At 35.4% G+C, this 13,698-nt stretch overlaps 1 protein-coding gene across 3 annotated transcripts in view; it reads right to left on the bottom strand.

Annotated features, from left to right (window-relative positions):
* The window catches only part of TTC39B (tetratricopeptide repeat domain 39B), a 138,530-nt gene that overhangs the window by 29,540 nt on the left and 95,292 nt on the right, over positions 1-13,698 (bottom strand). For all 3 annotated transcript variants that reach the window (XM_059924695.1, XM_059924699.1, XM_059924696.1), the window contains 2 exons: positions 1,983-2,088; positions 541-606 (listed from right to left, as the gene is read on the bottom strand). In XM_059924695.1, coding sequence (XP_059780678.1) covers positions 541-606; positions 1,983-2,088 — 172 coding nt within the window. The remainder of the gene's footprint in view (positions 1-540; positions 607-1,982; positions 2,089-13,698) is intronic.

The raw sequence follows: 13,698 nt of genomic DNA, 5'->3' as shown, positions 1-13,698 counted from the left end.
TAAGGCAACTCTGGTAATAGCATATTGAGTGTTATGATTAATAAATGTTATACATTACAAAAACAACCACACAGAACTATAACAAACAAAACTCATGGAAAACAAATTTCCTTGCTTAGTTTTATAGTGAAACTTGAAAAAACAAGGAAAACCAAAACACTGCAACTATACTTGATCCATACGAATCATAAAAGGTTAGACAGGGAAATCTAGCCTAATTTCTTGGTTTTGCAGGAAACTCTGGGGTTGCAAAAATGTTAGGGAAGCATATTTTAACCTCACATGAGTACTAAAGATCCAGCAAGCAGCAATATTAGTAAAACATAAATTTTAATCCCAGAATTTAAATAACAAAGATGAAAAATTTTACCTTTCAATAGAAAAACCATCTCTAACTCCTAAAAAATATGATCAAGACCCAATGCCTCTTTATTGTTCTGAAAACAAATTGCTAGTTATGAGGACATGTTATATTTCCCTCATATTCAATAAATAACTTTTATTTTCCTTGTCAAAGTTAAGAAAAAATTAATTTTGTACCCTATTTCCAGAAAATCCTATAAATTCTAGTAGTCTGATAATCCGTGCTGGTAAAAGGGACAGCATCTGTAAGAAAAAAAATACAAGTGTACTTATGTGTTAGTATATCTAACTGTAGATAAATGTTAAACTCTAAACAACTTAAAGTTTTAATGATTCAGTAATATGAAAAATTAGAACCAAGTTTAAACCACTAGACACGTCTCAATCACCACATACTGCACCTAGTATAATCATTACTTGTGACTTAATTTCATTTAGTTAAGACAATACGCCTAAAAAATTAAAAACAAAACAAAAAAAAACCCTGGCTTTTTCAGAATGCTCTAAAGAACACTTGCTCTTTTCATGTGGGTTGATAAAGTCACGAGAAGATAACCCCCAGTGTCCACCTCCAAACAGTGTTTCTTTTAGCATCCTTTTCCAGAAAGCAAAAGTCTGTTGTATTCTTCATATGTGCAGGCATGACCCAGAAGTAGACACCTACAGCACCACAGCCCCTCTCTGGGACATCCCTAAACAGTAGGATAAAGGGAAGTCCTCCCAAGGCAGAACTTTGAGCAGTGCCCTGGTTGTTCACTTTGCTTGGAAGGAGAAATGGCCATACATGCAATTATTTACTGATTCATGGGCGGTAGCCAATGGTTTGGTTGGATGGTCAGGGCTTTAGAAAGAACATGATGGGAAAATTGATGACAAAGAGCTCTGGGAAAGAGGTATATGGATAGACCTCTCAGAATGGGCAAAAAATATGAAGATATTTGTGTCCCATGTGAATGTTCACCAAAGGCTGACCTCAGCAGAGGAATATTTTAATAATCAAGTGGATAGGGTGATTCATTTTGTGGACACTAGCCAGCCTCTCTCCTCAGCCACCTCCATCATCAACCAATGGGCTCATGAACAAAGCGGCCAAGGTAGTGTATACACTTATGCGTGGGATTCCCTTTACCACTTAATTTTCTCACCAATTCCAGTCAAACCTTAATAAAATACCAAAATATCTAAATAATATAGCAATGGGACAGATATCTACTCAAACCCTTCATCTACCCCAGAGCTTCATTGTCCCTCAAACTATATTGTTCCCTCACCTATTTTCAATTTCAGAGCCACCATTGCTATAGCAATAATATTTCTGATGTGGAAATAGAACTGAATTTCAAGCTCCTTATTACCAAAAAAATGTTACTAGTCCATTCAGAGAGCTGCATGCTTCCCTTATTATACAATCAAAAACTATTCTGAGCATGTGCAGAACTTTACAGCACATTCTGGCCAAAGCCCCCACTGGTTCACAGCACAAGAAAACTGATCCCACTGTAGCCACTTGCCAACCAAACCCAGGTAGTTGTTCAGGGTGAGGTTCAAATGCAGTAGCAGAGGCACTGAAAACCTAAGGTTCTTTTACAAAAGATTCTGGTTGCTTTCTGATCACTTACCAAATTAAAGGCCCCTATTCCAAGCTTGACGCCACCTTCAAACTCATAGAAGAATTGCTGCTCAACTTTGTTCTTCTGAATTACATGCAGGATAGAAAGACATTCTCTGGATTGAAGAAAACAGTTATACTGTAAGTTTACTATGACACTGAAAACTAATTTTAAGTCAAATTTTGCATTTACATACCATAAGATAAATGTCATTAGCCAAAATACTAGAGAATTTTTAAGTGGATGATGCTGTGCTGAGTTTACTCTTTTTTTCTTTTTTTAGTTTGCCGATATTTTATTTTATTTTTTAATACATCTTTATTGGAGTGTAATTGCTTCACAATGCTGTGCTACTTTCTGTTGTACAACAAAGTGAGTCAGCCATATGCATACATATATCCCCATATCCCCTCCCTCTTGAGCCTCCCTCCCACCCTCCCTATCCCACCCCTCTCCTGGGTAATCATAATTAAGGAAAAATGACACACTCATTTCTACACTGTTTATCAGGACCAATCTTTCTGGGCTTAAAGCAAAAGAGGGTTCAATATCAGCAAGCAAGACTCAGGAGCCATAGGACCGCAGGACTGTGATCTCAGTTTCCCAGCAATGTGTTAGAGGAGACTTCCTAGGAATGCTCAGTCTCTCAGCTGTTGTGCACACTTCAGCAACCTACTTTCCACTGAGTAACTGAGGTGCTACTGACAAAAAGACTTGAATTTCAGCATGATCATCATGGTTTCAAATAGACCAAAATAAAACTCACAACTAGGAAAGATTGAAAGAGGAAAGCAAACTCGATCACAATTGCCTGTAACTGTCCTCTTATTTTTCCCTCTTCCATCCAAGCCAATCTTTCTGATTTCTCACTTTAATTACTTTTCTATGCATTTTTCCCTTTCCCTTCACATCTTCAAAAGGCAAATACTTAATCAGAGAAATGCAGATGAAAACAATGACAAAGGTGTAAAAATTGGCAATAACCAGAAATTGGCAATAACCAGAAATCAAACTGACAGATATATTTTTTAAAGGTAATAAGAAATAGCCAGATATTATGTATCACCTGGTGTGATGCAATTATAAATCATGCAACTTCACTTATGATGTATTCTAGCCAAATGCATCTAACCCGAATCTAATTTCCAGTTTACAGGAAATATAAGGGGCAACAGGAATGCTATGGACTGAACTATATTTCCCCCAAATTCATATGTTGAAGCTCTAATCCCCCCGCCCAGTGTGACTGTATTTGAAGACAGAGATTTTAGGAAGTAATTAAGGATAAATGAGGTCATAAGGGTGGGGTCCTCCTCTGATAAGATTGATGGCCTTATAAGAGGAAGGTCTCTCATTGCCATGTGAGGACACAGTGAGAAGGTGGCTGTCTGCAAGCCAAGAAGAGAGTCCTCACCAGAACCTGATCATGCTGGTACCCAGATCTTGGACTTTCATCCTCCAGAACTGTGAAGAAGTAAATTTCTGTTGCTTATGCCATCCAGTGTATGATATTTTGTTATGGCAGCCTGAGCTGACTATGACAAGGAACAAGCTAAATGAAAACTCAAGGAAGCCACCAAACAAATTTGTGCATATCCTGCAGGACAAATGGGTTGGGCTTTTCAACAACTCTCATGAATATAGAGACTCTTCCAGAATAAGATGTATTTAATGAACATAAACACTGGATGCTCAAGACAGTCTTGGGTTGGATCCTGGTGCTGACATTCCAGCAGTAAAAGAGATTTGGGGCCAACAGGCAAAATTTGAAGATGGATTGAGTATTACATGAACTGAAGACTTGTTGACACGAAAAAGTAAAGATCATTAAATGAAAAAAGCAGGTTAAAAAATAGTACATACAGTGTGATCTCAATTTGGTTTAAAAAATATATATATCTTTAGATACATGTAGAAAATATTCTGAAAGAATATATACTAAGGTGTTAACAGCCATAATTACTGGGTGATAAGTATATGGGGTGTGTGTGTATTTTAATATTTGCTCATCCACATTTTCCTATTTTCTAAAATATATATGCCACTTTTGTGATAAAAACCATTATTTTAATTTTTTAAATGGAAAACCAGTGCTGGCAAAGGTAAGAACAAATAGACACATTCATTTATTTCTGGTAAAATAGTTATAGTAAAGAGGTTGGCAACCTATCGGAACATAGTCACACCCATTTACTTATAGTCTATGGCTGCTTACACCCTGCGGTCATAGAGTTGAGTAGTTGGGACAGAGATCTTACGTCCCACAAGCCTAAACACTTACTGTCTGGTATTCTAAGAAAAAGTTTGCCAATCCAATTATTCTTCAGAATAATTTTGCAATATATATCAGAAATCTTGCACACATGCATATCTTTGAACCAACAAATCTAATTTTATTCTAAGGAAATAGCATGTATATACACAAAACTTGACCTATAAGGAAAGATACTGTATTACTACCTATAATAAAAATTTATAAACAAACTAAATAGGCAACAACCGGAAATTGGTTACGAAGACAGTTGCATGCATGCATACATTTATACATACACATGTAGTATATCCACATAGTGGAATACTATGGAGCCATTAAAAGCCATGATGAATTAAAAATACTTAATGACCTAAAATTTTCTGACATGAAGTGAAAAAGGAAATTTCAAAATGATACAAAGCATATAATTTCACTGTATAAAAAGATAATTATATATGCTTATATACATGCATAAAAATTCAAATGTCAAAATATCAACAGGATGGCAGGATATGCATATTATGTTCAGAGTTATTTTCTGTGTAAATGTTCTATTTGGTGATAATAGATGATTATCACAAAATGCTCAAATAATATGGAGAAAGCCTAAGTGTCCCTACACAATCATCCCACAGAGAGACGGTCACTGTTAACAGCCTGGTACATAATTTTCTAGTTGTTTTTATGCTTTACTAAGAATGCAATCTTTAGAAAACACAAATGGGATCACATAGTATATACTCTTCAATAGATTATATTGACAATTTTCCATGAAAATGCATGAAAACTACCTTATTCTTTAACAAGTGCATATTATTCCATTCTATGGAATAATTTATTTAACCAAATTCCTATTCTTAAATTTTCAACTTGTTTCAAAATATTCCATATTACAAACAATGCTGCTAAGAGTGTTCTTTTACCTTCAACAAGTACTTTCCTATATCAAGTACTATAACTATATTTATACCATCCTAACTGTGCATAGGATAAATTCTTAGAAAAAGAACTTCTGAGATCGAAGGTGATGCATATTCTTAATTTTGGTATATACTGCCAGAACATCCTTCGTAAAAACTCTATCAGTTTAGACCCCCACCATCCTATGAGTTTCTCACACTGTCATTTGCCCTGAGTCATTTATATCACATTTTTATTTGTATTTTTTATTACAGGATATTTTTGCCACAATGAAAATTTAAACGTTTATTTGGTCAAGTCAGTCTTCTATGGTTTCTGATTCTATGTCACACTTTAAAAGGCTTCTGAAATTGATATCATATATCTACAGATATGACACACTGAGAAGGACACCACATCACTTCTATAGTATTCTTGCCATAGATGCAAAATCTGAATTTAATCATTAAGCAACATTAGATAAGTCCACCTTGAGCAATAGTCTAAAAAATACCAGCCCAGTATCCTTCAAAAATATCAAGGTCCTGAGAGTCAAAGAAAGACTGAGGGACTCTTCCAGATTAAAACTGACTAAGGAGACTTAACAACTAAATGTGACATCCAGGATCCTGGAGTGAATCCTGGACCAGAATAAGGACACTGGTGGGACAATTAGAAAAATTTGAGTAAAGTCAATGAAGTAGTTAATAATATTATATGAATGTTCATTTCCTGGTTTTAATAATTATATTGTGGTTCTATAAGACATTAACATTTGTATATTGGAAGAATATATGAAAATTCTTTGTAAAAATTCTGGAATCATTTCAAAGTGAAAAATTTTTAAATAAATCAAAAGTTTAAAGGCCTTTGTACTTTAGGACTATAAAAAGACTTTCCTATGTTTGTGCTTGTACTCTTCTAAAAATATTTTAATATTAAATCTATATGGAATGTATCTTTTTTTTAAACTTTTGAATTTTATTTTATTTATTTTTTTATACAGCATGTTCTTATTAGTCATCAATTTTATACACATCAGTGTATACATGTCAATCCCAATCGCCCAGTTCATCACACCACCACCCCCAACCCCCTGCCGCTTTACCCCATTGGTGTCCATATGTGTGTTCTCTACATCTGTGTCTCAATTTCTGCCCTGCAAACTGGTTCAACTGTACCATTTTTCTAGGTTCCACATATATGCATTAATATATGATATTTGTTTTTCTCTTTCGGACTTACTTCCCTCTGTATGACAGTCTCTAGATCCATCCACGTCTCAACAAATGACCCAATTTCGTTCCTTTTTATGGCTGAGTAATATTCCATTGTACATATGTACCACATCTTCTTCACCCAGACATCTGTCGATAGGCATTTAGGTTGCTTCCATGACCTGGCTAAATAGCGTTGCAGTGAACATTGGGGTGCATGTGTCTTTTTCTTTTTTTTTTTTTTTTTTTGCATGTGTCTTTTTTGAATTATGGTTTTCTCTGGGTATATGTCCATTAGTGGGATTGCTGGATCATATGCTAATTCTATTTTTAGTTTTTTAAGGAACCTCCATACTGTTCTCCATAGTGGCTGTATCAATTTACATTCCCACCAACAGTGCAAGCGGGTTTCCTTTTCTCCACACCCTCTCCAGCATTTGTTGTTTGTAGATTTTCTGATGATGCCCATTCTAACTGGTGTGAGGTGATACCTCATTGTAATTTTGATTTGCATTTCTCTAATAATTAGTGATGTTGAGCAGCTTTTCATGTGCTTCTTGGCCATCTGTCTGTCTTCTTTGGAGAAATGTCTATTTAGGTCTTCTGCCCATTTTTGGATTGGGTTGTTTGTTTTTTTTAATATTGAGCTGCATGAGCTGTTTATATATTTTGGAGATTAATCCTTTGTCCATTGATTCATTTGCAAATATTTTCTCCCGTTCTGAGGGCTGTCTTTTCGTCTTGTTTATGGTTTCCTTTGCTGTGCAAAAGCTTTGAAGTTTCATTAGGTCCCATTTGTTTATTTTTGTTTTTATTTCCATTACTCTAGGAGGTGGATCAAAAAAGATCTTGCTGTGATTGATGTCAAAGAGTGTTCTTCCTATGTTTTCCTCTAAGAGTTTTACAGTGTCTGGTCTTACATTTAGGACTCGAATCCATTTTGAGTTTATTTTTGTGTATGGTGTTAGGGAGTGTTCTAATTTCATTCTTTGACATGTAGCTGTCCAGTTTTCCCAGCACCACTTATTGAAGAGACTGTCTTTTCTCCATTGTATATCCTTGCCTCCTTTGTCATAGATTAGTTGACCATAGGTGTGTGGGTTTATCTCTGGGCTTTCTATCCTGTTCCATTGATCTATGTTATTGGTTTTGTGCCAGTACCATATTGTCTTGATTACTATAGCTTTGTAGTATAGTCTGAAGTCAGGGAGTCTGATTCCTCCAGCTCCATTTTTTTCCCTGAAGGCTGCTTTGGCTATTCGGGGTCTTTTGTGTCTCCATACAAATTTTAAGATTTTTTGTTCTAGTTCCACAAAAAATGCCATTGGTAATTTGATAGGGATTGCACTGAATCTGTAGATTGCTTTGGGTAGTATAGTCATTTTCACAATATTGATTCTTCCAATCCAAGAACATGATATTTCTCTCCATCTGTTGGTATCATCTTTAATTTCCTTCATCAGTGTCTTATAGTTTTCTGCATACAAGTCTTTTGTCTCCCTAGGTAGGTTTATTCCTAGGTATTTTATTCTTTTTGTTGCAGTAGTAAATGGGAGTGTTTCCTTAATTTCTCTTTCAGATTTTTCATCATTAGTGCATAGGAATGAAAGAGATTTCTGTGCATTAATTTTGTATCCTGCAATTTTACCAAATTCATTGACTAGCTCTAGTAGTTTTCTGGTGGCATCTTTAGGATTCTCTATGTATAGTATCATGTCATCTGCAAACAGTGACAGTTTTACTTCTTCTTTTCCAATTTGTATTCCTTTTATTTCTTTTTCTTCTCTGATTGCCGTGGCTAGGACTTCAAAACTATGTTGAATAATGGTGGTGAGAGTGGACATCCTTGTGTTGTTCCTGATCTTAGAGGAAATGCTTTCAGTTTTTCACATTGAGAATGATGTTTGCTGTGGGTTTGTCGTATATGGCCTTTATTATGTTGAGGTAGGTTCCCTCTATGCCCACTTTCTGGAGAGTTTTTATCATAAATGGGTGTTGAATTTTGTCAAAAGCTTTTTCTGCGTCTATTGAGATGATCATATGGTTTTTATTCTTCAATTTGTTAATATGGTGTATCACATTGATTGATTTGCATATATTGAAGAATCCTTGCATCCCTGGGATAAATCCCACTTGATCATGGTGTATGATCCTTTTAATGTGTTGTTGGACTCTGTTTGCTAGTATTTTGTTGAGGATTTTTGCATCTATATTCAACAGTGATATTGGTCTGTAATTTTCTTTTTTTGTAGTATCTTTGGTTGGTTTTGGTATCAGGGTGATGGTGGCCTCATAGAATGAGTTTGGGAGTGTTCCTTCCTCTGCAATTTTTTGGAAGTTTGAGAAGGATGGGTGTTAGCTCTTCTCTAAATGTTTGCTAGAATTCACCTGTGAAGCCATCTGGTCCTGGACTTTGTTTGTTGGAAGATTTTTAATCACAGTTTCAATTTCATTACTTGTGATTGGTCTGTTCATATTTTCTATTTCTTCCTGGTTCAGTCTTGGAAGGTTATACCTTTCTAAAAATTTGTCCATTTCTTCCGGGTTGTCCATTTTATTGGCATAGAGTTGCTTGTAGTAGTCTCTTAGGATGCTTTGTATTTCTGCGGTATCTGTTGTAACTTCTCCTTTTTCATTGCTAATTTTATTGATTTGAGTCCTCTCCCTCTTTTTCTTGATGAGTCTGGCTAATGGTTTTTCAATTTTGTTTATCTTCTCAAAGAACCAGCTTTCAGTTTTATTGATCTTTGCTATTGTTTTCTTTGTTTCTATTTCATTTATTTCTGCTCTGATCTTTACGATTTCTTTCCTTCTGCTAACTTTGGGGTTTTTTTGTTCTTCTTTCTCTAGTTCCTTTAGGTGTAAGGTTAGATTGTTTATTTGAGATTTTTCTTGTTTCTTGAGGTAGGCTTGTATAGCTATAAACTTCCCTCTTAGAACTGTTTTTGCTGCATCCCATAGGTTTTGGATTGTCGTGCTTTCATTGTCATTTGTCTCTAGGTATTTTTTGATTTCCTCTTTGATTTCTTCAGTGATCTCTTGGTTGTTTAGTAACGTATTGTTTAGCCTCCATGTGTTTGTGTTTTTTTCTTTTTTTCCCCTGTAATTCATTTCTAATCTCATAGTGTTGTGGTTTGAAAAGATGCTTGATATGATTTCAGTTTTCTTAAATTTACTGAGGCTTGATTTGTGACCCATGATGTGATCTATGCTGGAGAATGTTCCACGCGCACTTGAGAAGAAAGTGTGATCTGTGGTTTTTGGATGGAATGTCCTATAAATATCAATTAAATCTATCTGGTGTATTGTGTCATTTAAAGCTTGTGTTTCCTTATTAATTTTGTTTGGATGATCTGTCTATTGGTGTAAGTGAGGTGTTAAATTCCCCCACTATTATTGTGTTACTGTCAATTTCCTCTTTTAGAGCTGTTAGCAATTGCCTTATGTATTGAGGTGCTCCTATGTTGGATGCATATATATTTATAATTGTTATATCTTCTTCTTGGATTGATCCCTTGATCATTATGTAGTGTCCTTCCTTGTCTCTTGTAACATTCTTTATTTTAAAGTCTATTTTATCTGATATGCGTATTGCTACTCCAGCTTTCTTTTGATTTCCATTTTCATGGAATATCTTTTTCCATCCCCTCACTTTCAGTCTGTATGTGTCCCTAGGTCTGAAGTGGGTCTCTTGTAGACAGCATATATATGGGTCTTGTTTTTGTATCCATTCAGCAAGCCTATGTGTTTTGGTTGGAGCATTTAATCCATTCATGTTTAAAGTAATTATTGATATGTATGTTCCTATGACCATTTTCTTAATCGTTTTGGGTTTGTTTCTGTAGGTCCTTTTCTTCTCTTGTGTTTCCCACTTAGAGAAGTTCCTTTAGCATTTGTCGTAGAGCTGGTTTGGTGGTGCTGAATTATCTTAGCTTTTGCTTGTCTGTAAAGCTTTTGGTTTCTCCATCGAATCTGAATGAGATCCTTGCCAGGTAGAGGAATCTTGGTTGTGGGTTTTTCTCCTTCATCACTTTAAGTATACCATGCCACTCCCTTCTGGCGTGTAGAGTTTCTGCTGAGAAATCAGCTGTTAACCTTATGGGAGTTCCCTTGTATGTTATTTGTCGTTTTTCCCTTGCTGCTTTCAATAATTTTTCTCTGTCTTAAATTTCTGCCAATTTGATTACTCTGTGTCTCGGCGTGTTTCTCCTTGGGTTTATCCTGTATGGGACTCTGTGTGCTTCCTGGACTTGGGTGGCTATTTCCTTTTCCACGTTAGGGAAGTTTTTGACTATAATCTCTTCAAATATTTTCTCTGGTCCTTTCTCTCTCTCTTGTCCCTCTGGGACTCCTATAATGCGAATGTTGTTGCATTTAATGTTGTCCCAGAGGTCTCTTAGGCTGTCTTCATTTCTTTTCATTCTTTTTTCTTTAGTCTGTTCCACAGCAGTGAATTCCACCATTCTGTCTTCCAGGTCACTTATCCGTTCTTCTGCCTCAGTTATTCTGCAATTGATTCCTTCTAGTGTAGTTTTCATTTCAGTTATTATATTGTTCATCTCTGTTCGTTTGTTCTTTAATTCTTCTAGGCCTTTGTTAAACATTTCTTGCATCTTCTCGATCTTTGCCTCCATCTTTTTCCGAGGTCATCTTCACTATCATTATTCTGAATTCTTTTTCTGGAAGGTTGCCTATCTCCACTTAATTTAGTTGTTTTTCTGGGGTTTTATCTCGTTCCTTCATCTGGTACATAGCCCTCTGCCTTTTCATCTTGTCTATCTTTCTGTGAATGTAGTTTTTGTTCCACAGGCTGCAGGATAGTAGTTCTTCTTGCTTCTGCTGTCTGCCCTCTGGTGGATGAGGCTATCTAAGAGGCTTGTGCAAGTTTCCTGATGGGAGGGACTGGTGGTGGGTAGAGCTGACTGTTTCTCTCTGGAATGTATCTTTTATACAGTCTTTTTTCCAAAACGAAGAGCCAATTTTCCCAAAACCATTTATTAAAGTACCCATATTTTCCCACTGATTTTAAAGAGATTTATGTATATATAGGTTTTTAGTATGCTTTGAATTCCCTGGTAAATGTATGTGTGTGTACACAGAAGTGCATGCACAATGTGCACGCACGCACACACACACACACACACACACACACACACAAGAGTTTCCAAGCCCTATGTTCCATTCCACTGATATATATTTCTGTGCCATTACAAGACTATTTTAATTCCTTTGGTTCTTAAGTTTTGATGACTGAAAAAGCAATCAACTCTTTAACATTCTTTTATATCTTCTAAAAAATATTTCAAGAGGAAAAGTAAAAACAATATATCAGGTTCCCAAAATCCACTCCCTTCCAGGATTTTGAATGGAATATAATTTTATGAAATCATTTTGGGTAAAAGCATCTCTTAAAATACTAAATCTTCATTCTGTTTCTAGTAATGGCAGGGTGGCTTATATTAGATTAACCCTCCCACGGATAACAATTATAAACTCTGGACAAAATGCAAAATACATATTTAAAATATATTGGCAGGCACTGGAAACTGAAAAAAAAAAGTAATGGAAAACTGGAGAAGGGTTGAAATTTGAAAAAAGAGAACAACTCTTGAAGGGACCTTAAGTTTATATGGCTAGTCACCTGGAAGTACTCCCCAGTACACTTGGTGCGGGGTGCCTAGAACTTACACAGAAAGCCACAGTTATTGGCTTCAAAAGGAGCACAGAGTTCAAATCTGCCAGAGTACCTATAAGGTAATGGGGGAATTTTCAGATAGGAGAGAACCACATAGGAGGGAAACACCAAAATCAGTGCTGGAACTCCACTCAAATTCTTGGCTGATTCATGAACTATGTGAGCACTGGGGAAACTCCAAAGAAAAGCAGAGACAAGACAGAAGAAGTAATGGAACCAAGATTTCAGATGCTGCCCACTACCAAAGAGTAAGAGTATGGGCTCTAAGTCTAGTCAAGTCAAATGCTTCCCAGACAAGAATCAGCACTATTCTGAGAAAGATAACAGAAACTAGAGTCTCTACAATGTATCACTATCTAATGTACAATCAAAAAATTATTGACTTGAGAACAGAAAAACATGACATATAGTCAAGAGAAAAAGCAGGCAATAGAAACTGACCCCAAGACAGCCCAGATGTTGAGATAATGTCTAATCTGAAGAAAACAATTTTTTTTAATGAACAGCAGCTCAGTGACCTATTGAACAAAATCAGGTGACTAACATGTAATTGGCGTCTCAGAAGGAGAAAACTGAGAATGGAGCAGAAAAAAATACTTGAAGAAATAATAGCTACACATTTCTCAAAGCCATACTTAGGCACATCAGTCAATCTGCTAAGAATCAAAAATACAAGTCTTCAAAGCAGCCAGAAGAAATTACAGACAAGGGAACAATAATTAAAATAACAGATGACTTATGATCAGAAACAATAGAGGTTATAATACAATGGATTGACAGTTTTAAAGGGGTAAAAGAAGAAAAGAAAACCTTGTAACTCGAGAATACTATACTGAGCAAAAACAGCCTTCAAAAATAAAGATGTTTTCAGGTAAATGAAACAGTGAGAATTGCTGAAAGTAGACACACACTGTAAGAAATCTTAAAAGAAATGCTTCAGTCTGAAATTAGACAGGAATGAATGAAGAACACCAAAAATGGTAAATATATGGGTTAATAGTGAAGACCATGACATAAAACTGTTTAAAGCAAAAGGTGGGTACCACTCTGTGGGGTGTATAATATACATACGTGTACTATTGTAAGAATAGTATAAAAGACAACAGGTGGTAAATGAAACTATACTTTTGCAAAGTTCTTATATTTGTGCAATGGTACAATATTAACTCTAAGTTGACTATGATAAGTTAAGAAGGCTATTATAATCACCAGAGCAAACATTTAAAAAAATTAAAGAGGGCTATAGCTAAGAAAACAATGGAGGGATTCCACTGGAATACATATACATATATTTTTTTAATTAAAGCAAAAGAAGGCAGAAAAATAAGGGGGGGGGGGACAAATAAGGCAAAGGAAAAAAGCAAAATGGTACTCACAAGTGCAAACATATTAACTGTCACACTGAATAAAAAAGCAAGACCCAATTAAGCATGTTTACAAAAAATGTAAATTAAATATAAAAACAAAGATAGGTTTAAAGTAAAAGAATATATGCCATGCAAATACTAATTATAAAAAAGCATGAGTAGCTTTATTAGTATCAGACAAAACAGATTTCAAGACAAGGAATATTATAAGGAGTTAGGAAGGAACATTTTATAATGATGAAAGATTAATTCATTAGGAGGATAAAACAATTAAAATATATATAAGCCCAAT

Source organism: Balaenoptera ricei, chromosome 6 (assembly GCF_028023285.1).
Source record: "Balaenoptera ricei isolate mBalRic1 chromosome 6, mBalRic1.hap2, whole genome shotgun sequence".
Classification (NCBI taxonomy): domain Eukaryota; kingdom Metazoa; phylum Chordata; class Mammalia; order Artiodactyla; family Balaenopteridae; genus Balaenoptera; species Balaenoptera ricei.
Note: the sequence above shows the minus strand (reverse complement) of the source record. Positions and strands in the feature narration are given on the sequence as shown.